This window comes from Mobula hypostoma, chromosome 14, assembly GCF_963921235.1.
Source record: "Mobula hypostoma chromosome 14, sMobHyp1.1, whole genome shotgun sequence".
NCBI lineage: Eukaryota > Metazoa > Chordata > Chondrichthyes > Myliobatiformes > Myliobatidae > Mobula > Mobula hypostoma.
Window position 1 is genome coordinate 35,573,651 of NC_086110.1, and position 27,622 is coordinate 35,601,272.

Genomic DNA, 27,622 nt, shown 5'->3' on the forward strand with positions numbered 1-27,622 from the left:
TGACTGAATTCATACTGCAATTTGAGAGGGAGAAGCACAAGTCACATGTATCAGTATCACAACGGAATAAGGGGAACTACAGAGGCATGAGACAGGAGCTTGCTCAGGTGGATTGGAAAAGGATACTGTTGGGGATTAGATTAGATTATGAGGACACAGTCCTCTTTTATTGTCATTTAGTAATGCATGCATTAAGAAATGATGCAATGTTCCTCCAGAATGATATCACAGAAAACACAAGACAAACTCACTGAAAAACTGATAAAAACCACATAATTATAACATATAGTTACAACAGTGCAAAGCAATACCATTATTTGATGAAGAACAGACCATGGGCACGGTAAAAAAAAGTCTCAAAGTCTCTCAAAAGTCCCATCATCTCACGCAGACGGTAGAAGGAAGAAAAAAAACTCTTCCTGCCATGAGCTTCCAGTGCCGCAAACTTGCCGATGCAGCATCCTGGAAGCACCCAACCACAGTCCAACTCTGAGTCCATCAAAAAACTTCGAGCCTCCGACCAGCCCTCCGACACAGAGCACCATCTCTGCCGAGTGCTTCGGCCCCGGCAACAGGCAATAGGCAAAGCTGAGGATTTGGGGCCTTCCCTTCCGGAGATTCTCGATCGCACCATAGCAGCAGCAGCGAAGCGGGCATTTCAGAAGTTTCTCCAGGTGTTCCTCCGTGCTTCTCACGTCTGTCTCCATCAAATCAGGATTGTGCACGGCCCCTACTTAACACATACAATATCATTTCGGAGCGGCCGCACGCACTGCGTCGCGTGGCCATCTTCTCCTCCCCCCTGATGGCAGAAGTTTCTGGGAATAGTTCACAAGGCGCAAGATAGGTATGTCCCACAGAGGAAGTAGTTCTCAAATGGCAGGGCTAAACAACTGTGGCTGACAAGGGAAGTTAAGGACTACATAAAAGCCAAGGAAAGGGCATACAAGGAGCAAAAGTGAGTGGGAAGTTGGATGATTGGGAAGCTTTTAAAATCCAACAAAAGGCAACTAAAAAAAACTACAAGGAGGGAAAGGATGAAATATGAGGGCAGACTAGCCAATAATATAAAGCAGGACACCAAAAGGTTTTTCCAGTTATATAAAGAGTAAAAGGGAGGTGAGGGTTGATATCGGACCATTGGAAAATGGTGCTGGTGAAGTACTAATGGGGGACAAAGAAACGGCAGATGAACTTAATGGGTACTTTGCAGCTGTCTTCACTTTGGAACACACTAGCAGTATGCCAGTGGCCCATGAGTGTCAGGTAGCAGGAGTGTGTGCCATTCAAGGTCTTAAGGTGGACAAGTCACATGGGCCAGATGGACAACATCTCACAGTCCTGAGAGAGATTGCTGAAGAGATAACGGATGCATTGGTCATGATCTTTCAAGAATTACTTGATTCTGGTATGGTCCTGGAGGACTGGAAGATTGCAAATGTTACTCCACTCTTTTAGAGGGAGGAAGGCAAAAGAACAGATATTATAGGCCAGTTAGCCTGTCCTCAGTGGTTGGGAAAGTGTTGGAGTCTATTATGAAGGATGAGGTTTCGGGGTACTTGGAGACAAATATTAAAATAAGTCAATGTCAGGATGGTTTCAGTAAAGGGTAATCTTGCCTGACAAAACGGTCAGAATTCCTCAACAAAGTAACAAGCAGGTGGACAAAGGAGAGGCAGTGGATGTCAGTTACCTGGATTTTCAGAAGGCGTTTGATAAGCTGCCACACGAGGCTGCTTAACAAGATAAAATCCTATGATTTTACAGGAAAGTTACTGGCATGGATAGCAGAATGGCTGACAGGCAGGAGTCAGCGAGTGCGAATAAAAAGGGCCTTTTCTAGTTGGCTGCCAATGACTAGTGGTCAGTATTGGGACTGCTGCTTTTCACATTGTTAATGATTTAGATAATGGAATGGGCGGCTTTGTGGCACAGTTTGCATATGATATGTAGATAGATGGAGGGGTATGTAGTGCTGAGGAAGCAATGAGATTGTAGCAGGACTTACACAAATTGGAAGAATGGGCAAAAAAGTGGCTGATGGAATACAGTCAGTGTTGGGGAAATGTATGATAATGCATTATAATGCATTTTGGTAAAATGAATAATAGTGCAGATTATTATCTAAATGGGGAGTAGGTTCAAACAGCAAAGGTGCAGAGGGACTTCGGAGTCCTCGTGTAAGACTCCCAGAAGGTCAATTTACAGGTTGAGTCTGTGGTAAAGGTGGTAAATGCGATGTTGGCATTTAATTCAAGGGGAATAGAATATAAAAGCAAGGAGATTAAGCTGAGCTGTTACAAGACACTAGCTAGACGCACCTGGAGTACTGTCAATAGTTTTGGGCCCCATATCTCAGAAAGGATGTGTTGTCATTGGAGAGAGTCCAGAGGAAGTTCACCAGGAGGATTCTGGGAATGAAGGAGCATTTGACAGCTTTGGGCCTGTACTCACTGGAATTTTGAAGGATGTGTGTGTGTGTGTGTGTGTGTGTGTGTGTGTGTGTGTGTGTGTGTGTGTGTGTGTGTGTGTGTGTGTGTGGGGGGGGGGCAGGAATCTCATTAAACCTACAGAATTGTGAAAGGACTAGATAGGAAACATCCTCTCCACATCCACCCTATGGTGGGGGTATTCAGAACTAGAAGGCATAGCCTCAAAATTGAGGGGCAACCCTTTGGAACAGAGGTAAACAGGAATTTTTTTTAGCCAGAGATGAGTAAATCTGTGGAATGCTCTGTCACAGACTGCGGTAGAGGCAAAGTCCATGCGTATATCTAAGGCAGAAGTTGATTGTTTCCTGATCGGTCAGGGCATCGAAGGATATAGTGAAAAGGCAGGTGTATGTGGTTGAGTGGGATCTGGGATCAGCCATGATGGCATGGCGGAACAGACTCGATAGGCTGTATGTACTAATTCGGCTCCTATGTCTTGTGGTCTCATAATCAAAGAGAGTTTGAATTGAGGTGCAGATCACTCATGACTATATTAGAACAGGGTTCAAGGGCATAATGCTCTTCTATTACTATGTTGGATATGCTTGAATGGAAACCTGACAAAATCAGAATCAGAACCAGATTTAGTACCACAAGTATAGATTGTGAAATTCGTTAACTTAGCAGCAGCAGTACAATGCAATACATGAGAATATAGAAAAAATACGAAGTGTCTATAAAAAATATTCATCCACCCTTTGAAATTTTAACGTTTTATTGTTTTACAACATTAAATCACAGTGGATTTAAATTAGCCTTTTTGACACTGATCAACAGAAAAAGACATTTTTGTGTCAAAGTGAAACAGATCTCTACAACTTAATTACAAATATAGAACAGTGTAGGAGCCTAGACAAAAATCAACACGAGTGTAATTACTTCTAACCTACACTTTGTTATCCCAGCAAACAAATGACAATGTCATATTTTATACCCCCACCCCCTGGAATTCACGCTAACAGACAAAGTCAAACGAGTAAAACATGGGTAGCTGCCAGAGAGGAAGAACAGTCAATGTCAGAAGGTCTGGAGGTGGGAGGCTGGCCCCTCTGCTGGGGTTGTGCCACTACCACCAGAGAGTCCATATCCAAATGGGCAGGCTCGAGACGATCCGCAGAAACACTGTCCGGGATACCTCCAAAGTCCAGCGTAAAAAACTTATCCCCTACTTCCAATGCATGGAGCGGGCCATCACAAGGTGGCCGCAGGGGACCCTGATGTCCATCATGATGCTCAAACACATAATTTGCCTCCCGCAGACCCGGCAACTGGAGCAAAAAGTTTTGGCGCTGTTCACAAAAGCTGACCGCTGCTGTGAAGCGGACTATGGGACCGTGGATATTGTGAGAAAACACTCGCAGCACCCTCAAGGGTTGCCCGAAAACAAGCTCCACAGAAGAGGACTGAAGGTCTGCTTTAGGGGCCATCCTCAGGCCCAACATGACCCACAGCAATCTGTCCACCCAACAACCATCATTGAGGCCTGCACGGAGAGCGGCTTTCATTGAATGGTGGAACCGCTTGCACAGACCATTGGCCCGAGAGTGATAAGCCGTGGTCTAGTGCAGTCTGACCCCCAGATCACGGCAACTGGACACCAAAGCTAGGATGTAAACTGCATTTCTTGGTCTGAAGAGATATCTGACCGACACTGAACTGAGTGATCCATGAGCCAACGAACGCTCGCACCACCTCCGCAGCTGAAATGGACGACAGCAGCACTGCCTCCGGCCAACGTGTGGTCCTATCAACAATGGTGAGGAGGTGAGTAAACCCGCAAGACGGGAGCAATGGGACAACCAAATCCACATTCACGTGGTTGAAACGACGCTCAGAGACCACGAAAGGAGACAAAGGAGCCTTGGCGTGTCAATGCACCTACGCGCATTAACACGTCAAACAAGCACTAGCCCAATCCCTGACATCCTTTTAAGCCTGTGCCACACAAACTATTGTCACCGGTTTCTGCAATGCCACCTAGCCTGGGTGAGAAAGCTCGTGGACAGCATCGCAACGCACTGCCGCCAGCTCACTGGCATAACCAGCCTGGGTTGCCCCGTTGACAAATCACACAGTAGTGAAGCACCGCTGTCACCAAAAACAACGTCCACCAATTTCAACCCTGTGTCTGCCAAACGCAGTGCCTGCACGGTCAGGTCCGAAACCTGGTCTGCCGCCATCTGAGCATAGTCCATGCCCGAATGGACAGCAATAGTGAAGGACTGGGAAAGGCAGTCAGCCACAAGGTTACGCTTCCCCGTGACATGCTGGATGTCCGTGGTGAACTCTGAAATAAAAGAAAGATAGCACTGCTGTCAAGCAGACCAAGAATCAGAGACCAAGGGCTTATGATCCACAAAAGCCCTTGAGGAGTAATCGAAAATGTCACACTGCCAAAGTACAGGCCGGGAAGCTCATGGTCGAACATGCCGTACTTGCGCTCACAGGTGCGAAGCTGATGGCTAAAATAGGCGAGAGGCTGCCAAATGCCATTAACCAACTGCTCATGCACCATACAATCCGACGTGTCCATGGTGAGAACAAGCAGTGAGTCTGGGATGGGGGGATGTTGCGCCAGCAGAGTTGCATCTGACAATGTCTGCTGCTTTGTCCTTTAAGGGCCTCGTAGAGGGGAGGCATGAGCTAAGCTGCTTTAGGGACAAAATGATGATAAAAGTTCACCACGCTCAAAAATTCCTGCAGGGCCTGAACAGTGACTGGCCAAGGGAAGCACTCAACGGCCTCAACTTTAGCCGGCAGAGGAACTGCCCCTGCTGCATTGATGCGGTGTCCGAGGAAATCGACCACAGTCAGTCCAAACTGGTACTTCGCTGGGTTGACTAGGCTGTACTCACGAAGGCGTTTGAAAGGGATCTCGTGTAAAAGCTGTTCATCTCTAGAAGAGCTGGCTACCAAAACATCATCTAGGTAAACAAACAGGAATGGCAAATCCCCGAGAACACTGTCCATGAAGCGCTGAAAGGTTTGGCTGCATTCTTCAGCCCAAATGGCATTCGAAGGAACTCAAACAAACCAAATGGTGTAATAACAGCAGAATATCACTCAGGTGGATAGGGACCTGGTGAAAATCGTGAACGAGGTCTACCTTTGAGAAAGTAATTTCCCCTGCCAGGCAGGCAGAGAGTACATGGGGGTGTGGAATTGGGTATCGGTCAGTGGTCGTGGCATCATCGAGGCGATGGTAATCACCACATGGACGCCCACCCCCGGTTTTCACACGATTTGGAGAGGGGAAGCCCATGGACTGCTGGACTGCCTGACAATGCCCAGGCACTCCATGGCATTAAACTCAGTCTTGGTGACAGCTAGCTTCGCCAGGTTGAAGCAGCTGGCATGGGCATGAATGGGCAGGCTGGTGGTGAGGATGTGGTTCTCCACCTCATGTTTAGCGGTGGAGGAGGAGAAGGTGGGCTCGATCAGGCCCAGGAACTCACCAAGGAGGTGGAGGCAGACAGGGTGCAGACAACTTCGAAGTGCTGGTAGCACTGAGTGTGCTGGAGAGGGAGTAGAAAGTCTCCGTGTTGACAAGGCGCTGGTTCTGGACATCAATGAGAAGGCTGCTGGCGCAGAGGAAGTTGATCCCCAGCAGGGGTGTAGACACCGCCGCCAACACAACTTCTGCCGCCGAAGCACAATGCCATCTCACGCTTATCAAAAGTCTGGATGGCGCTGCCGTTATCAGCCTCAAGGGATGGTCCACATTCCCCAATTCATATGTCCAATTTAGACGTGTGCAGGACACTCACCTGAGCGCCTGTGTCACAGAGGAACAGGGCCCAGAAACAGAGTCTGGAACAAACAACAAACTGCCTGACCTGCCAATGCCCCTAGCAGCTAACGGCACCAGCTGTTCCATCTTCTGACTCCTTGGCCAAGTAATAAATTATATCAGAATACACTATGTCAGCCTCTCTCACTAGAGCCCGGAGGTCTTTGAGGGGGTGCCAGCAGAGCTGACCGCACCTCGCCAGGTAGTTGTTCTAAGAAAAGTTCTCTGAAGATGAAATGTGGCTGATGTCTGCCAAGGAGGGACAACATGTCCAACGGCTTGGAGCCGCCTAAGCTGTCTGGTGAGAGGAGCCGATGGATGCATTCAGACTTGGAAAGTTTGAAGGTCTCTAGAAGGAGTAGCTTAAGAGTCTCTAACCTGCCGACTTACAGCAGATGCTGCAGGGCACTCATTACCCTGGTTGCTGAAGAGCTGTCTAGTGCTGTGACGACATAGTAATATTTTGTGCCATCTTGCGAGATTCCCCACACTGTGAACTGGGACTCTGCCTGAGCAAACCAAACAGCTGCATGTTCCTGCCAGAATTCAGAGAGCTTGAGAGCAATGGTGTTTGCAGTCATGATTATAAAACAAACAAAATCACTCCAGATTCATCCGGCGGAACGTTGGGATCACCAATGTAGGAGTTTCGACAAAAATCGACACGCGTATAATTGTTTCTAACGTACACTTTAGATTAGGTTACATTATGAAGACACGCAGTCCTCTTTTATTGTCATTTAGTAATGCATGCATTAAGAAATGATACAATTTCCTCCAGTGTGATATCACAACACAGGACAGACCAAGACTGAAAAAACTAACAAAAGCACATAATTATGACATATAGTTACAACAGTGCAACAATACCATAATTTGATGAAGAACAGTCCATGAGCACAGTAAAAAGTTCAAAGTCTCTCTAATGTCCCACATCTCACGCAGACGGGAGAAGGAAGAAAAACTCTCCCTGCCATGCCCGACCACAGTCCGACTCTGAGTCATCCGAAAACTTCGGGCCTCCAATCAGCTCTCCGACACCGAGCACCAAGCACCATCTCTATCCGAACGATTCGACCTCAATTTCGGTCGCCAACAGCAGGCAAAGCCGAGGATTTTGAGGCCTTCCCTCTGGAAGATTCTCCATCGCACAGTAACAGCAGCCAACTTGCGTTTCAGAAATTTCTCCAGATGTTCCTCTGTGCTTTCACGTCTGTCTCCATCAAATCAGAATTGTCCACGGCCCCTATTTAACGGATACGATATCATTTTCACCGGAGCGCTGCGCACGCATGGCGCGCTGCTATCTCTTCCTCCCGCCAATTGTTTACTTTATTATCCCAGTAAACAATAACCTACCAAATCATGCCAAATAACACACAAAACCTAAAATAACAGTAACATATAGTAAAAGGAGGAATGATATGATAAATACACAGCCTATATAAATTAGAAATACTTCTCCACAACGATTGCCTGCACTGTTCTCTGCAGCGAAAATCTCACGCAAGCGCCGTCGGCAGAAAATCTCACGCAAGCACTCTCCAGTAACCCTTAAGCTATGAAGCTGCCAAATCATACCAAATAACACATAAAAATACACAGCCTATATAAAGTAGAAATAATGTATGTACAGTGTAGTATCACTTACCGGAATTGGGACAGCACCGAGCACACTGATAATGGTGTGTTAGGCTGAGTCGGAGTTTGGGTGGTGCAGTAGCCCCCACCTTCCGGGCAGCAAACTGATATCGATCCGCGAAGCGTGCAGTGGTGTAGCGGTAGCCGGGAGGCACACAGCACATCTTTAAGAAAAAAGCCGAAATAAACATGCTAATTAATTAGGTGCCGCCCGGCACGTAAATGTCAGGCGGCACCTAATTAATTAGCTTATTTATTTCGGCTTTTTTCTTAAATATGTGCTGTGTGCCTCCCAGCTACTGCTGCGTTCTCCGTGAATTGGTATCTGTCCGCGGCCCGGGGTTTGGGGTGGTGGGATACTGAGGTTTCGATTGTTATCCTTTCCTCTTCCAATTGTGTCAGTTCTTCATCTATCAGTTCTTGATCATGGGATGCCAAAACCTCTTCAACATCATCTTCGTCAACTTCCACAAGCCAAACTCACTTTGTCCTTACTTCGTTCACCATGATTGAAACGCTTAATTATGTCTAGTTTTACGCTAAGTGTAACACCCTTAGGAGCTCTTTCAGGCTTTTCCGATACCTTAGAACTCATCTTGCAAATGGCTGCTCACAGACACATGTTTAAGCAATGCCGGCAAGAATGCCGTTCCAAATCCGAGGGAGAGCGGCTGCTCGGGGCGCGCGCTGCCTTTTCCATAACAGTGAAAACACCTTCTGTTAGTGAAAACAGGGAACTAATGTAAGTCTTTCGTAACAGTGAGGTTTCGTAAAGTGAACGTTTGAAAAGTGGGGGACACCTGTACTGATTTGAATGGAGGGGAGGGGGTGGGTGAATACTTATGTAATCAATTATTTTGTGTTTTATATTTGTAATTAATTTAGATCACTTTGTAGAGATCCATTTTCACTTTGACACAAAATAGTCTTTTTCTGTTGGTTGATGTAAAAAAAAGCCAAATTAAATCCACTGTGAAACAATAAAACATGAAAACTGCCGAAGGGATGAATACTTTTTAATAGGCACTGTAAGTAAATCAATTGCACTGTCAAATATGCCCCTGTCCACTCGCCGTCCCCACAGTTCCAGTTTGGCTTTGAAAGCAGACACATTATCTGCCAACTTGAAGACAGTTGTCATTCTCCCCTGAAGTGACATATTGAGTTCATTGAGCAGGTTGAAGATGTCACACAGATAAGCGAGTTTTGCTATCCACTCCTCGTCACTGAAGTGTGCTGCCAGTGGTGTCTTTCTTCCTGAAAGAAATCTCTGTAGCTGTTCTTTTAACTCAAAAACCCTGGCCAGGGCTCTCACCCTTGATAGTCACCTGACTTCAGTGTATAACAGAAGGCGTTTGTGCTCTGCATCCATTTCCTCGCAAAGCTGCTCAAACAGACGTGAGTTCAGGGCTTTTGCTTTGATGTGATTGATAATTTCAACAACGTCACTCAATACGCTGTTAAGATCAGGTGACATTTTTCGGCTAGCCAGCATTTCTCTGTGTATGACACAGTGCGTAGACTGGCATTCAGGAGCAACCTCTTTGACTCGATTAGTGAAACCTGACAGCCGTCCAGTCATAGCTGCAGCCCCATCTGTGCATATTCCAACACAGAATGACCAGTCCAGTTTGCCTGACATGTAGACATTCAAAGACTTGAATAGTTCTGCCCCAATTGTGTTAGTTGGAAGCAGCAGTGCACACAACATATCCTTGTGCACATCGTCTTGAAATATATATCGCACACAAACCAGCAGTATTGCCTTGTTGTCGACACTGGTAGACTCGTCGACCTGGATAGCATACCATGGTGACTCGTTAAGCTGTTCCAACAGCTGTGCTTCGATGTTTTCCGCTATGTCATCGCTTCTCCTTGAAACTGTGGCAGCTGAAAGAGAAACCTGTGCCATCTTGATAGCTGCAGCTTCTCCCAACAGTTCATGGCACACGTCCTTGGCAGCAGGCAGAATCAATTCTCCACCAACAGTGAAAGGATTCTTAGCCTTAGCAATACGGCTCGACAGTAAGTATGATGCTCTCAGAGCAGCAGCATTTGTGGAGGTGGTTGCTCTCAGCACTTGCTTCTGTCCCGCTTGCTCACGTTTTTTTCCACTCAAAAAACTCAACGGGGTTGTCTGTAAGTGCAGGATGCTTGGACTCAAGGTGCCGAAGCAGTTTTGAGGGCTTCATTGCCTGATTAGACAGCTTATCTCCACATATCACACACAGGGGTCTTGGGAGCATGTGAGTCACCGGTCACAATAAAGCCATATTTTATGTATGACTCATCGTATTTACTGTTGAAGGAAGCTTTCTCTTTTTTTTGCAGTCTCGGCCTCAGTTATCTCTGCGTTATCATCATCGTTAGGCCTTTTATGTCCACTACCACCTCTTCCAAAGAAACTCTCAAGCAACGTTTGCTTTTTGCTCATCGAGTAGTTGTAGGTTAATGACTGACTGATGATCTCGCGTGGGTAATGACCTCGCATGCGTTCAAGTTCAACAGTGGGTGTGATAGGGAATGAGGAAAGGTGCAGCTGAGACATATCGTTTCATATTGCCAAATCATATTCTGTCTTCGCGGCCCGGTACTGGTCAATGGCCCGGTGGTTGGGGACCACTGATTTACAGTAAATGTGTATATATATTTATTAAAGAGTTAAATTAAAAATAGTGCAAAAACAGAAATAATAAAAGAGTGAGGTGGTGTTTATGGGTTCAATGTCCATTTTAGAATCATATGGCAGAGGGGAAGAAGTTGTTCCTGAATCTGAGTGTGTGCCTTCAGGCTTCTGTACCTCCTTCCTGATGGTAACAATGAGGAAAGGACATGCCCTGGGTGATGGGGGTCCTTAATGATGGACTGCCTTCCTGAAGCACTGCTCCTTCAATGCGTCTTCGATACTATGGAGGCTACTACCCAAGATGGAGCTGACTAATTTTACAACTTTCTGTAGCTTCTTTCGATCCTGTACAGTAGCCCCCTTCCCTGTACCAGACAGTGAAGCAGCCTGTCCTTGAGTGTTTTAGATGACAAACCAAATCTCCTCAAACTCCTAATGAAATACACCTGCTTGCTGCCTTGCCTTCTTTATAGCTGCATTGATGCGTTGGGACCAGGTGAGATCTTCAGTGATCTTGACACCCAGGAACTTGAAATTGCTCACTCTCTCCACTTCTGATCCCTCTGAGGATTTGTTCGTGTTCCCTCATCTTACTCTTTTTGAAGTCTACAATCAGTTCTTTTGTCTTACTGATGTTGAGTGCAAGGTTATTGCTGTGACACCACTCAACTAGCTGGTATATCTCACTCCTGTATGCCCTCTTGTCTCCATCTGCCAACAACGTGGCTGAAACAGCCACAGTAATAAATACCTCAACAACAGGACCCTCCAGGCTCTTCTCACACCACCTCCCCCAAATTATCTACCAAAACAGTGAATCTTTCCAGCAAATGACTGCCGTGGTTAAAAAGTTAATCCTCAACCTATACTCAGTGAATTAAGTTCTTGTTCAACCAATTTTTCCCTCTGCAATATATATAAGAAAGAGAAGCAGGGTTTGTCAATTCAGTCCCTTCAACCTGCTTTGCCGTTCAACAAAATCATGAATAATTTTCTACCTCAGGAGTTGGGGGCAATGTATTAGTGGGGATAGAGGGGGGAAATTAATGTTCTTCTGGTTGCAATCAGTGGTGAGCGGAGTGCCAGGGGTAAGTGCTGAGCCGGCAACTGTTTACAATACACATTAATTTAGAAGGGGGAAATCAAGCGTAGCATATCTAAGTTTGCCAATGACACTAAATTGTGTGGAAAAGCCTGTTGGTGTTATGATGGTCTATAGATCATTGTCTCCGTGGGCTTGCTATTGCTTGAGGAGCTGATGCTTTCTGCTGGAACAAGTAGGGGGAGGATTGATGCCTTGCTGCTGTTTATAGGTGGGAGGGGGTCTTTGGGGTTACATTTTTCTGACATTCATTGGGGTTTTTTTCTCAGTTTTGTGGATGTCTGTGAAGAGTAAGAATTTCAGGTATACTGTATACATTCTCTTGCATTAAATCAAACCATTGAAATTAAGTAGTGGATGTGGAAAGTAGTGGAGATATATATATGTTAAATGGGTCTGGCAGATAGCATACGTGAGGTCAATCATTTTGAAGAAATATAGTAGCTCAGATTATTATTTAAATGGTGAAAGCTTGCAGCATGTTGTTCTTCACAGGGACTTGTAAGTGCATGGATCACAAAAAGTTGGTTTGCAGCTGCAGCAGGTTATCAAGCAGCCAAGTAGAATGTTCTCCTTTGCTGGAGGGATTGAATTTAAGAGCAGAGAAATTGCGCTGCCACTGTACAAATTACTGGTGAAGCAGCACCTGGAGTACTATGTGCAGTTTTGGCTTTTTTACTTGAGAAAAGATATACTGGCTTTAGAGGCAATGCAGAAGAGATTCACCAGGTTGATTCTGGAGATGAGGGTTATTGGAATATAGAAAAATGACAGGGGATCTTATAGAAACATATTCATTTTATAAGGTAGAGGCAGAAAAGTTGTTTTTACTGGTAGGTGAGACTAAAAGGGACATAACCTCAAATTTTGGAAAAGTAGATTAAGGATGGAGATGAAGAGGAACTGCTTTTCCCAAAGAGTCACAAATTTGGAATTCTCTGCCCAGAGAAGCATTAGAGATCGTCTCATTAAATATATTTTAAGACACCGATAGATTTTCACATGGTTAGAGGAATTAAGGATTGGGGAAAAGGCAGATAGGTGGAGCTGAGTCAGATCAGCCATCTTATTGAACGGCAGAGCAGACTAAACAGGCCAGTGACTATCCTATTTCTTATGTTCTTAAACTTCATGCGATTACAAACATATCTAATCTCAATTTGTAATTAAAGAGATATAAATTTTTGTATGGCTGATTTTTAAAAAATTAATCTTGAGTTTTAGACAGGAAGGTTCTACAGTGGGTGGTCAAAACTGCCCAACACATCACTGGCATTAGTTTACCTGCCATCAAGGACATGTGTACAGAAAGGTGCTAAAAAAGGGTCAGGAACATCACAAAGGATCCCATCCAGCCTGCTCATGGACTGTTTGTCCCACACGTATCAGGGAGGAGGCTACATAACATCCATGCCAGAACCACTAGCCTCAAAAACAGTTACTTCCCCCACCCAGTAAGTCTGATCAGCACCTCTGCACATGAACCCACCCCTCCATTCCCTCCAACCTCTCACCACAACTACTTTATCATTTCCTGTCAGCCACCTTATATACAGGCACTCCTGTGCTTAGCATCACTTTATGGACATATAATCAATGTATATAAGCTATCTTATGCATTTATATTCATGGTGGTTTTTATTATTATTGTGTTTTTTATCTTGTCTTTATTTTTGTGCTGCATCGGATCTGAAGTAACAATTATTTCATTCTCCTCTACAGTTATGTACTGGAAATGACATTAAACAATTTTGAATCTTAACAGTTTTGTTTGGCCATTTTTTATTTTTATGTATTTTTAAATTAGTTTAAGATTGAAAGAATAATCACATTATCTTCCAACAGAAAATTAATTTGGGCGTTTTGTAGAATAATTGTCAATTGTCAGATTATAGGAGAGAGTGCACAAATTCTTTGGCAGTGGCAGGAATTGAACCCAGATCGCTAGAACTGTAAAGTGTTGTACTAACCACTACTGTGCTACACCCAATTATGGAAGACTCTGTCTTCAAGAAAGATATCTTGGCGATTATGTAAACAAATAATCAGTAGAAGTGTGTTGGGTGAAATTATGGGCCGTATGAGAGATTCTCAACCCCAGGGAGCTATGGAGATGAAGTCACTGAATATATTTAAACTGCAAAAGAGCGAAGATATCACACCTTGAGTACCGTATTTGCTGTTGTTTTTGACTCTGCATCCTTATGAATTGATACTTAACCTATTGGCTGCAACTAAGTCCCATCACCTGCCTGCCCTTCCTGTCAATCTGACTGCATGTTATCTTTACTTTTTCACTATCTGTCCTTTCCTGAGTCCCTTCACTCCAGTTCCCACCACCCCTGCCAAGTTAGTTTAAACCAGGGGTCCCCAACCACCAGGCCACGGACCGGTACCGGGCCGCAAAGCATGCGCTACCGGGCCGTGAGGAAACGATATGATTTGGCGATATGAGTCAGCTGCACCTTTCCTCATTCCCTGTCACGCCCACTGTTGAGCTTGAACGCATGCGAGGTCATTACCCGCGTGTCATCCATGTCAGCGCGGGAAGGAGATCAACTCCTCGAGCTTGCAAATGACGACGGGCTGAAAAGTATGTTTGACATAACATCTCTACTGGCATTCTAGATCAAAGTCAAGGCTAAATATCCTGAGATAGCCACGAAAGCACTGAAAACGTTACTTCCATTTCCAACATATCTCTGCAATGAATGCAACGAAAACTAAATTGCAGAATAGACTGGACATAAGGAACCCCCTTCGAGTATTGCTGTCTCCCATCACCCCTTGTTAGGACCATCTTGTTGCAGGGAACAAGTATTCAGCCCAGGGCTCCCACTGATTCAGCGATATTGTTGTGTTGCAATGATTTTATATGTTCATACGGGGAAAATATGTGCTGTGTGTTTAATATCCAAACGTTACTTAAAATGTTATGATGCTATTGACATAAGTGACTTAACAATTACAGCACAGAAACAGGCCATCTCTGCCCTTCTATTCCATGCCGAACACTACTCTCAACTAGTCCCAACGACCGGCACTCAGCCACAACCCTCCATTCCTTTCCTGTCCATATATCTATCCATTTTTTTCTTTAAATGATAATATCGAACCTGCCTCTACCACTTTTACTGGAAGTTCGTTCAACACTTACTTCAAGCTCCCCTGTCCTCCCCTGATAATTGACTTATCACTATATTCATGCGAGGAAAATATGCGCTGTGTGTTTAATATTAAATTTGTTAGAGAAACCTTTTAGAAACGAAATTGAGTGTATTAGCCACTTATCACCTATATTCCGGTCGTGATTAACACCCCCCCCCGCCCCCGCCGAACAGAATCGCCAAAAACCACTTGTAGAAAAAAAACTGGCATGTACACGCATGTGCAAGTCACGTATGCGCACTGGTGCCTGCGCAAGGCTTCATGGTCATTGTAGTCTTTCTTGGGATAAACCCAACGTATTTGACTGCTACTCTTGTCCGTTGGCAACCCTCCCCCCGCCCCCTCGGGTCAGCCGGTCCGCAAAAACATTGTCCGCAGTGCAAAAAAGGTTGGGGACCCCTGGTTTAAACCCTCTCCAACAGTTCTAACAAACCTACCCGCGAGAATATTGGTCCCCTTCCGGTTCAGGTGCAACCCATCACTTTTGAACAGGTCATACCTCCCCCAGAAGAGATCCCAATTATCCGAAAACCTGAAGCCCTGCCCCCTGCACCAGCCTCTCAGTCACACATTTATCTACAAAATCATCCTTTTTCTACCCTCACTGGTGCGTGGCATGGGTAGCATTCCAGAAATTACTACCTGGGAGGTATGCTTCTCAGCTTTCTACCTAGCTCTCTAAATTCTCTTTTCAGAACCTCACTGCTTTCTCTTCCCGTTGTCATTGTTACCAATATGTACAAAGACATGTGGCTGCTCCCCCCTCTCTCCAAAATGTTGTTGACGTGACCTGAGACATCCCTGACCCTGGCACCTGGGAGGCAACATACCATCCAGGGGTCCAGTGCACGTCCACAGAATCTCCTGTCTGTTCCTCTTACTATCGAATCCCCTATTACTATCACTCCCTTCTTCTCTCTCTTTCCGTTCTGCACCACGAACCCATGCTCAGTGCCTTGTAACCAGGTGCTGTGGCATTTTCCCAGGAAGTCATCCCCCACAAAAGTATCCAAAGCAGTATACTTATTTTGAGGGGAATGGCCACAGGGGTGCTCTGCTCTAATTGCCTATTTCTAATTCTCCATAGAACCACAGAACATTACAGCACAGAAACAGGCCTTTTGGCCCTTCTTGGCTGTGCCGAACCATTTTTCTGCCTAGTCCCACTGACATGTACCTGGACCATATCCCTCCATACACCTCTCATCCATGTACCTGTCCAAGTTTTCCTTAAATGTTAAAAGTGAGCCCGCATTTACCACTTCATCTGGCAGCTTATTCCACACTCCCACCACTCTCTGTGTGAAGAAACCCCCCCAATGTTCCCTTTAAACTTTCCCCCCTTCACCCTTAGCCCATGTCCTCAGGATTTTTTTCTCCCCTAGCCTCAGTGGAAAAAGCCTGCTTGCATTCACTCTATCCATACCCATCATAATTTTATATACCTCTATCAAATCTCTCCTCATTCTTCTACGCTCCAGGGAATAAAGTCCTAACCTATTCAACCTTTCTCTGTAACTCAGTTTTTCAAGTCCTGGCAACATCCTTGTAAACCTTCTCTGCACTCTTTCAACCTTATTAATATCCTTCCTGTAATTTGGTGACCAAAACTGAACACAATACCCCAAATTCAGCCTCACCAATGCCTTATACAACCTCACCATAACATTTCAACTCTTATACTCAACACTTTGATTAATAAAGGCCAATGTACCAAAAGCTCTCTTTACGACCCTATCTACCTGTGACACCACTTTTAGGGAATTTTGTACCTGTATTCCCAGACTCCTCTGTTCTATTGCACTCTTCAGTGCCCTAACATTTACCTTGTATGTTCTACCTTGGTTTGTCCTTCCAAACTGCAATACCTCAGACTTGTCTGTATTAAACTCCATCTGCCATTTTTCAGCTCATTTTTCCAGCTGGTCCAAATCCCTCTGCAAGCTTTGAAATCCTTCCTCACTGTTCACTACACCTCCAATCTTTGTATCATCAGCAAATTTGCTGATCCAATTTACCACATTATCATCCAGATCATTGATAATAGATGACAAATAACAATGGACCCAGTCCTGATCCCTGTGGCACATCACTAGTCACAGGCCTCCGCTCAGAGAAGCAATCCTCCACTACCAATCTCTGGCTTCTTCCATTGAGCCAATGCTAATCCAATTTACTACCTCACCATGTATACCTAGTGACTGAATTTTCCTAACCAACCTCCTATGCGGGACCTTGTCAAAGGTCTTACTGAAGTCTATGTAGACAACACCCACTGCCTTCCCTTCATCCACTTTCCTGGTAACCTCCTCGAAAAACTCTAATAGATTGGTTAAACATGACCTACCACACACAAAGCCATGTTGACTCTCCCTAATAAGTCCCTGTCTATCCAAATACTTGTAGATCCTATCTCTCAGTACTCCTTCCAATAATTTACCTACTACTGACGTCAAACTTACCGGCCTATAATTTCCCAGATTACTTTTAGAGTCTTTTTTAAACAACGGAACAACATAAGCCACTCTCCAATCCTCCAGCACCTCACCCGTAGATACCGACATTTTAAATATATCTGCCAGGGCCCCTGCAATTTCAACACTAGTCTCCTTCAAGGTCCGAGGGAATACCCTGTCAGGTCCTGGAGATTTAGCTACTCTGATTTGCCTCAAGATAACAAGCACCTCCTCCTCCTCAATCTGTATAGGTTCCATGACCTCACTACTTGTTTGCCTTATTTCCATTGACTCCATGCCAGTTTCCTTAGTAAATACAGACACAAAAAACCCATTTAAGATCTCCCCCATTTCTTTTGGTTCCATACATAGCCGACCACTCTTATCTTCAAGAGGACCAATTTTATCCCTTACTATATCTGTAGAAGCTCTTTAGATTATCCTTCACTTTGACTGCCGAAGCAACCTCATGTCTTCTTTTAGACCTCCTGATTTCTTTCTTGTATTTTTTTGCACTTTTCACACTCCTCAAGCACCTTATTTGCTCCCTGTTTCCTATACATGTCATACATCTCTCTCTCTTCTTTATCAGAGTTCCAATATCCCTTGAGAACCAAGGTTCCTTATTCTTATTCACTTTGCCTTTAATCCTGACGGTAACATACAAACTCTGCACTCTCAACCAGCTACTCGCCTCCTGCAACGTCCGGGTGACTACCTCCCAATAACTTTGATCTCTCTCCCGTACCTCTCCCGTACAAGCCGAAGGTCATCTAGTTGCTGCTCCAGATCCTTAACACGGTCTTGAAGGAGCTGCAGCCGGATGCACTTCACGCAGATGTAGTTCCCCTGGAGACTCTGGGTCTTCCAGTTCTCCAACATCCAGGACGAAGAGCACACCACAGCCATTTACATGGTACAGTAAGAGAGGGGGGAAAAAAACAAAAAGGACACCTTAACAGACGCTTTACACAGAACCGACGCCTCTTCCTAGCCGAAGCCTACTGAGCTAGCCCCAATATTAGTAAGGTGTTGTCAAGATCACAGATCATTTTCTACATTCGTAACCCTCACAAAAAATCATACTGTCAAAGAGCTGCTCTCAGTTATCTTTCTGCCGATGACCACTGGAAGGGGGACTGATCGGCACCTGTCTTAATCAAACAAGAAATGGATTGTTTCCAAAGAAATGCGGCCACGGTATGTGAAGATCAATTGTAAAGGCTACGAGGAAAGGATAGGGACTAATGAGACGCCTCTTTGAAGGTGTTAGTATGGAGACGATGGGCTGAACAAGCTCCCCGAGCTGTTTCTTTATTTTCAAACACAACTTCCTCACAATTGTACCATTGCCAGTCGCTGTCACACTCACCTGTTGCAGCTCCTTCTCGATTTCTCCTGCTTTAATGACGATGGGTCCCCGGACCGCGTACTCGGTTGCGCGGACCTGCGGGTTCAGGCTGCCCATGTTCAGGACCCGCTCACCATTCCTGACCGGAGCGACTAGGCTGTCCCGCAAAGCCGAGGCCGTGCCCACCGTTGTCAGCCTGGCAGGGAAGCCGCTACTGCCCGGCTCCAGCCGCCAGCTCAGCAGCACCTTGGCTCCCACATGCCGCGCACAGCCGGCGGCTGCTGCCCGCCTCCCCACCGAACTCAATAGGTACATGGCTGCTCAAACGCCGGGAAGCCACTTGGCCACCGTGTCACAGCTGCCCTTACATCGGCGCATCGAGCACAGAACCGCTGGTTTCAGTCCAACCGCCAAAGCCTTGCGCAAGCCACTCTGGGTATCGTAGTCCACCCTCTCGGGCCAGCACAGCGCGCCTATTGTAAAAGACTACTACTCCCAGAGGTCATCTGGCGGATAGACATGCGCAGAAGCTGTTTAGTAAAGGAACCAAGGTAGTCGGGAAGAAGCAAGTGGCAATACCAGGAAGGTTATTTATAGTTGTGTGTATAAAAAATTGGAACAGTGGCTCTGATCTGAAATTCGATTACTATAATTTGGTTTCCTGACGTTTGAAAAGAGAAATGAGCGACTCCCTTCAAGTTTTCGCTGTGTCATAGGCGTATAGTAGCCACCACGAGAGGTCAACGTGGCTGAGATTTAAGGTGGCCTGAAATCTCTGGATGCTTCACAAACTGTAGAGAAGATAAAGCCACATGCAAAAAGTAGCATACTTTAAATTGATAGAAGTTAAATAAATCGCTTCCCTAATTGGGTCCTTGTGGGTGATGAGAAAAGATCTTTCCATTGAAGGGCATTGGTTGATGGATTTTATTCTATATCCAACCTAGCTTATCTCAGAAGGAACACTTTCTCTGGAATGCTTAAAAGGAAGACAAAGGTGGATTTAGAACTGAAAATAACGTATGAAGATCTATTGCAAGTTAAGATTGACAAAATTGATTAGAACAACCCTACTGTAGTTCTGAGAGGAAGGGGGCAATGGTAGCACTTGGCCCATTAATCTTAGCTGAGGATAAGTGATATTAGATGTATCAAGTCTGAAGGTGTCATAAGATCAGAAACAATAGAGGGTAAGAAACTGGGTGGATAGAACCACATTCTTACAGAAGACTGGTTTGGAGAAGGGTAGTTCTATAAAGGAATTATTGACTTTTGATAATGTACTTAAATCTCAGAGGAAAAAAATGAGTAAGTTCAATAGCAAGTCCAGAAGGCTAATATTAAACAATACAGCTTCACGTAAGTTGACACTGTATCAGTCATCCATCTGTGATATTGCTCTGTTTGTTTGTTGTTCTTCTCACCCCTGGAAGTGGACAACATGTTTACACTGAATTACCTGGTAGCCTTACTGCTCTGCTTTTCACAAGTCCCATATTTCTTTAGTCCATGTTCTTGCTCCCATCCACTCGTTGAGTATATAACCTTGTTTACAGCTTCTTCCCCCAAGCCATCAGACTCCTTAATACCCAGAGTCTAGACTGACATCTACATCCTTTATCATGTTGTAATTTGTCCTCTACTGTGCCTATTGTGTTGTTTATCATTTATTGTACTGCCCTGCACTGTTTTGTGCATTTTATGTAGTCCTGTGTAGGTCTGCAGTCTAGTGTACTTTTTGTGTTGTCTTACGTAGCCTAGTGTAGCCTTAGTCATAGTCATAGTCATACTTTATTGATCCCGGGGGAAATTAGTTTTCATTACAGTTGCACCATAAATAATAAATAGTAATAAAACCATAAATAGTTAAATAGTAATATGTAAATTATGCCAGGAAATAAGTCCAGGACCAGCCTATTGGCTCAGGGTTTCTGACCCTCCAACGGAGGAGTTGTAAAGTTTGATGGCCACAGGCAGGAATGACTTCCTATGACGCTCAGTGTTTTATCTCGATGGAATGAGTCTCTGGCTGAATGTACTCCTGTGCCCAACCAGTACATTATGTAGTGGATGGGAGACATTGTCCAAGATGGCATGCAACTTGGACAGCATCCTCTTTTCAGACACCACCGTGAGAGAGTCCAGTTCCATCCCCACAACATCACTGGCCTTACGAATGAGTTTGTTGATTCTATTGGTGGCTGCTACCCTTGTGTTGTCTCACTTAGTCCAGTGTAGTTTTGTGTTGTTCATGTAGCAGCATGGTCCTGGAGGAATGTTGTTTCGTTTTTACTGTGTACTGTACCAGCAGTTTATAGTCGAAATGACAATAAAAAGCGACTTAACTTGACTTGATCTATAGTTACATAGCTTTTGTTTTATCAGAAATATCCCTCCCTCCTCCGACTTCCCCACCTCTTAACAAGTTTCTTTAGAAGTCTGATGAAGAGGCTTCACACTGGAAAAAAAAACATTTCTCTTCCCACCCATGCAGCCTGGCCTACAGGGTATTTCTAGAATTTTCTGTTTTATTTTAGACTTCCTGCATCTTGCAGGTTTTTAACTTTTTTTAAATTTTCCATATTGATTTTTTAAAAATGTTTTCTTTTGAACACATTAATGATAAAACATTTGTCTCAGTTGTATTTCATTATGAGTTTGAGAAGATTTGGAATGTCACCAAAAACTAGCAAAGACTAACAGATGTCAGATTTGTCAAATCCTGACAAATCTTTTGGAATTCTTTGAGGAACCGGCAGGATAGACAAAGGAGAGTCATTGGATGTTGTTACTTGGATTTTCAAAAGGCCGTTGGCAAGGTGCTGCACATGAGGCTGCTAAACAAGAGCCCAAGGTGTTACAGAAGGATACAGAAAGCATGGACAGAAGATTTGCTGATTGGCAGGAGGCAAAGAGCGGAATAAAGGGGGCTTTTTCTGTGGCTGCCAGTGACTAGTCGCGTTCTGCAGGGATTGGTGTTGAGGTTGTTTCTTTTCGCCTTATATTCAATGATCTGGATGATGGAATTGATGGCTTTCTCGCTATGTTTGTGGGCAGTACAATACATGAAGGGCAAGTAGTGTTGAGGAAGCAGGGAGTCTGCAGAAGGACTTAGACTGGGAGAATGGGCAAAGAAGTGGCAGATGCAATACAGTGAGGGGAAATATATGGTCATACACTTTGATAGAAGGAATAAAGGCATAGACTATTCTAAACGGAATGCAAATTCAGAAATCAGAGGTGCAAAGGGACTTGGTAGTCATAATACAGGATCCCCTATAAGTTAACTTGCAGGTTGATTTGGTGGTAAGGAAGGCAAATGCAGTGATAAGGTATTTATTAAGGTACCCCATGCAAGGCTTATTGAGAAAGTAAGGAGGCATCGTAGGGGACATTGCTTTGTGGATCCAGAACTGGCTTGCCCACAGAAGGCAAAGAGTGGTTGTAGACGGATCATATTCTGCATGGAGGTCGGTGACCAGTGGTGTGCCTCAGGGATCTGTTCTGAGACCCCTACTCGAAGTGATTTTTATAAGTGACCTGGATGAGGAAGTGCAGGGATGGGTTAGTAAGTTTGCTGAAGACACAAAGGTTGGAGGTGTTGTGGATAGTGTGGAGGGCTGTCAGAAGTTACAGTTGGTCATGATAGGATGCAAAACTGGGCTGAGAAGTGGCAGATGGAGTTCAACCCAGATATTGTGAGGTGGTTCATTTTGGTAGGTCAAATATGGTGGCAGAATATAGCATTAATGGTAAGACTCTTGGCAGTGTGGAGGATCAGAGGGATCTTGGGGTCCGAGTCCATAGGACACTCAAAGCTGCTGTGCACGTTGACTCTATGGTTAAGAAGGCATACGGGGCATCGGCCTTCATCAATTGTGGGATTGAGTTTAGGAGCCGAGAGGTAATGTTGCAGCTATATAGGACCCTGGTCAGACCCCACTTGGAGTACTGTGCTTAGATCTGGTTGCCTCACTACGGGAAGGATGTGGAAGCCATAGAAAGGATGCAGAGGAGATTTACAAGGATGTTGCCTGGATTGGGAGCATGCCTTATGAGAATAGGTTGAGTGAACTCGGCCTTTTTTCCTTGGAGCGACGGAGGATGAGAGGTGACCTGACAGAGGTGTATAAGATGATGAGAAGCACTGATTGTGTGGATAGTCAGAGGCTTTTTCCCAGGGCGAAAATGGCTAGCATGAGAGGGCACAGTTTTCAGGTGCTTGGAAGTAGGTACAGAGGAGATGTCAGGGGTAAGTTTTTTTACGCAGAGAGTCGTGAGCGCATAGAATGGGCTGCCGGAGATGATGGTGGAGGCGGATATGATAGGGTCTTTTAGGAGACTCCTGGATAGGTACATGGAGCTTAGAAAAATAGAGGGCAATGGGTAACCCTAGGTAATTTCTAAGTTAAGGACATGTTCGGCACAGCTTTGTGGGCCGAAGGGCCTGTATTGTGCTGTAGGTTTTCTATGTTTCTATTTCTATGTTTCAGTGTTGGCATTCATTTCCAGAAAACTGGAATATAAAAGCAAGGATGTGACACTGAGGCATTGGTCAGACCGCATGGAGTATTGTGAGCACTTTTTGGCCCCTTATCGAATAAAGGATGTGCTGACATTGAATGGGGTTCAGAAGAGGTTCATGACAATGATCCCAGGAATGAAAAGGTTAGAGTATGAGGAGTGTTTGATGTCTCTGGGCTTGTACTTGCTGCAATTTATAAGAATGAGGGGGAAATCTCATTAAAACCTATTGAATATTGAAAGGCCTAGATAGAGTGGACGTAGAGAGTATGCTTCCAATACTGGAGGAGTTTAGGACCAGAGAGCACAGCCTCATAATACAAGGACGTTCCTTTAGAACAGAGATGATGAGGAATATCTTTTACCAGAGGGTGTGAGTCTAAGGATGGCTGTGGAGGCCAAGTTATTGAGTATATTTAAAGCTGCGGTTGATAGGTTCCTGGGTTCCTGATTAGGAAGGATGTCAAACATTATGGGAAGAAGGCCGGAGAGTTGGGAGGGATAATAAATCAGCCAAGATTGAACTGAGGAGCAGATTCAATGGGCTGAATGACCTTTGTACTATGGTTTTATGGTACCATGGAAAGCATTTTAGCTGGTATGAAGGTGCCAATGCATAGGATCGAAAAAAGCTGCAGAGGGTTTTAAACCCAGACAGCTCCATCATCACGTTAGCTTCCCCACCGTGGTGGACATCTTTAAAAGTTAATGTCTCCAAAATGAAGTGTCATCATTAAGAACCACTACTACCCAGGATATGCCCTCTTCTGATTACTACCATCAGGGAGGAGGTACAGCAGCCCGAAGGCACACATTCAACACTTGAGGAACAGCTTCTTCCCCTCTGCCATCACATTTCTGAATGATCTATGAACCCCTGAACACTACCTAATTATTTTGCTCTCTTTGGGCACTTTATTTATTTATTTTACATTTCTTATTGTAACATGGTAATCTTTAATGTACAGTCTGCACTGTACTGCTGCTACAAAAGAACAAATTTCACAGTATGTCAGTGAGAACGTACCTGATGTACTTGTATTCCTGAAGCTACAATTCCTCTGACGTTTCACTAGATCATTCTGTATTGCCAGCAAAAGTGGAAAATTTCTGGGTTAAGGAAGAGGAAGACTATTGATGATTACTGCAGGTAAGATAGAAATATTGCCTTTAGTATTGAAATTGTACCAAAGAGTTTTGTAGAAAAGGATGGAAACAAATTAAAATGAAAATGAGGAATATGTTACGGTTATAATAAAAACTTAAGATGGTTGATTACAATAAAAATTTAGATGAACAAAAATAAAAAAATGCAGATGTGGAGGTGCAGAACAAGAGCAATTGGTAGGCAAGATAATAAATACATTATGGAAGGGCTGCAGTGATAAGAGATGTAGGCTGCAGAGTTTTGAGTGGACTGGACTGGAATAAGGCTAAAGCAAACAGGAGGAAAATTAACTACAGGTCAACCTTCACTAATCCGTCACCATTGGGACCTGAGGAGTGCCGGATTAGTGAAAATGCCGAATTACAGAAGGATCACATTAAGCATCATCAGTGCCGGATTATCGAAGGAACCAGATTACAGGTAGTCCGATTAGTGAAGGTCGACCTGTGTAACCTAAATAGTACAACTCAAGGGTGGTAAATCCTGGGCTATTAGAGCAAAATTTTTGCAGGACAAGTTCAGAAATGTTTAACTTTGTTTTTATAAGCACAGAACGCAAAAGCATTATCCTAAGGTATTCTACCATACTTGGTATATTTCATCTACATTATTATGCTTAATTTGAGCCCTTGTCACAGTCACAAGGAGTTTGCTCGAGGGAGTTTGCTCAGATGGCACCAAGATTGAGGTATTGCAATTATATGAGAAGAATGAAGCAGCTGAGAGCAGACGAAGTTAAGAGATGGTCATGTTAAGGGTGTTACCAACTTATCTATCACAACACAGGATGTTTCTTGTTAGATATGTCTTGAAAAGTATGTAATTACAAGATAACTCAAACCAAAGTGATGAATGTGCAACATGAGCATTACACAGTTGAATAAGGGGCCATGGTTTGGAAAGTTCTTTTATGGCACTGCAACATGGAAAACATATTTGAATGAAATTTTATACATATTGCATAAGTGTATTACAGAATATATCGATTTATTAGTAATAATTATTTAATAGATCAATTAAAGCTCAGCAAAAAAAGCCCATCATATCCATGCCAGCTGCCAGCAGATCAGTCTCATTCTTCGTTTTCATTTCATTGTAACCCTGCAACTTATATTCTCTCATATGCCCCATCAACTCCCCCTTTGACTCTTTGGTTACATATGTAGACCAGCTGCAACTGACAGATTAACTACCAGCATGTTTGGGATGTGGGAGGAAGACACATGGAGTGAACTGCAATTCTCCACAAACAACACCTGGGATCAGGACCGAACCCAGGACCCTGGAGCTGGGAGACTGCAGTTATAACTGTTGTGTAACCATGACATACCTTTCTTAGAGAAACATTTCCCCATGGCAAATGGATTGGGGCTCAAGGTAAGTTTTTGTTACCTCGAATGTGCTCCGCTGTAAATCCAATGGCATATTTCAAAAAACTGATAAAAACTTGAAGGTTAAATATTTGCAAAATGCATTGGATAGTTCTACAAAGATACTGCACAGGTACAATTAATAGAATAAGATACTGAATTCTGCATTTTATAGATGTATATAGAAACAATCTGATGATACGTTAAAAATCAAGAATAATTTATTAAACTTATCAGTACCTTTAGAGCTGCAGTTACACTTCAAACGTACATTTGCTTTTTCCAGTTCTGATGAAAGGTGGAAAGGATGAGCAGCTTCCTGATGTTGGATGCCAACATCTCCATCCTGGACCCAGCATTTAGACGGAACCATGAAGAAGGCAGAGCAGTGTCTCTACGTTCTTAGAAGTTTAGGTTGATTTGGCCTGTCTTCAAAGACACTACCAAACTTCGACAGATGTACAGTGGAAAGCATTCTGACTGGTTGTGTCTTTGTCTGGTACAGAAACTCCAATGCACAGGAACACAAGAGACCATAGAGAATGGTGAATCAGCCAGTTCCATCATGGGAACAGCTTTTCCCACCATTGAAGATAATTACAAGAGCCAATATTTAGGAAGGTGACAGTGATCATCAAGAAATCCCACCATCCCGGCCGTGCCCTCTTCTTAATGCTGTTATCAGGCAGAAGATACAGAAACCCAAATACTCACACCTCAGGGTTCAACAACAACTTTTTCCTCCACTGCCATCAGGTACTTGAACTAACTGGAAAATTCCATCACTATCTCAAGTTATATGTTTATTTTTCTCTCAACTTGCACTAATGTCATTGTGTTAATTTGTTACACAAATTACATGCAAGTTAATTTAAGTCTACTGTATTGTTTGTGTTTGTAATGTACTGTTGCTGCTTCAAAAAGCTAATTTGCAGAGCTGTTTAGAAATGTTACTTCTAAATTTGCTTTTTAAAAGATTAACGTTAATAATTTTTGAACAGGTTTTCTAAAATGCTTCATTTGTTTTAATGTCTGTTATACTTCTATTCATAGTAAAACAATGAATTCACATAAATAAGCAGCATGGTGAGGGATCTAATTTGCCAGATGCTGTAGAAAGATCACTGAAGTGCTGCACTGACCTGCCCTCATTATAACCTGAGGTAACCGCTGAACAGACAATTATTGCAACAACTCCCTGTCTGCTTATTGGAAGAACTGGCCCATTCAATAGATGTTGGCGGAAGACTGAGTTCCTGTCTTGTTGGTGCCCTCTTTTGCTCACTACTAGCATAGCAGTATAAAGAGTAAACATAATATTGATGAATTTTATTTTTAATTGGTAACTATTACCACAGGTACATTCAAATAAGGGAAATTATTGGGCCCCTTTTATTTAATCTATTAATACATTATCCAACTCCCTCTTCAAAGAATCTTAAATTTCAGTTGCCATTTTCAATTAAGAATATCCCAGGTATTAATCACACTTTTGTTAACAACTTGTTAACAACCATCTTAAATTACGCTTCCTTCAGTTTTTGATGATAACCTGTTTCTCTTTATCTTACATTAGGGCTAGAATTTCACTATATTCTTTTATCCTATTCCAGAACCTCAATATTTAATCCACATTAATCCATACTAGAATGCAGCTTCGTCAAATATGTTGTCTTTGTTTAATAATGCACCTGAAAGACATGTTCAGTAGAAATAAAAGTGCTTTTTTTTTGAAGATTTAGGGAACTTTCCTGACATACTGAAGTTCATCCATCAGACAACAAGAGAAAATACCTGTGTTGTGTATTTAATATTTCAATAATCTTGTATATGTATTGCTTGATTAAGGATTTTTGTTTAAATAATTCATTTTGGGTTATATTTAAAAATGTTACAGTAATTGCACACAACATACATGTGCACCTTGCTGAAAG

General features: G+C 43.7%; 1 protein-coding gene across 3 annotated transcripts in view; it reads right to left on the reverse strand.

Moving 5' to 3' along the window:
- The window catches only part of gpt2 (glutamic pyruvate transaminase (alanine aminotransferase) 2), an 89,636-nt gene that overhangs the window by 45,292 nt on the left and 16,722 nt on the right, over positions 1-27,622 (reverse strand). The window contains exon 1 of one of the 3 annotated variants that reach the window (XM_063066934.1): positions 18,648-19,069. The exons of the other annotated variants lie outside the window; for them this stretch is intronic. Within the exon in view, the coding sequence (XP_062923004.1) occupies positions 18,648-18,941 (294 nt within the window). The 5' untranslated portion in view covers positions 18,942-19,069. Of the gene's footprint in view, positions 1-18,647; positions 19,070-27,622 lie in introns of those variants that run through there. 3 annotated transcript variants of the gene reach the window in all.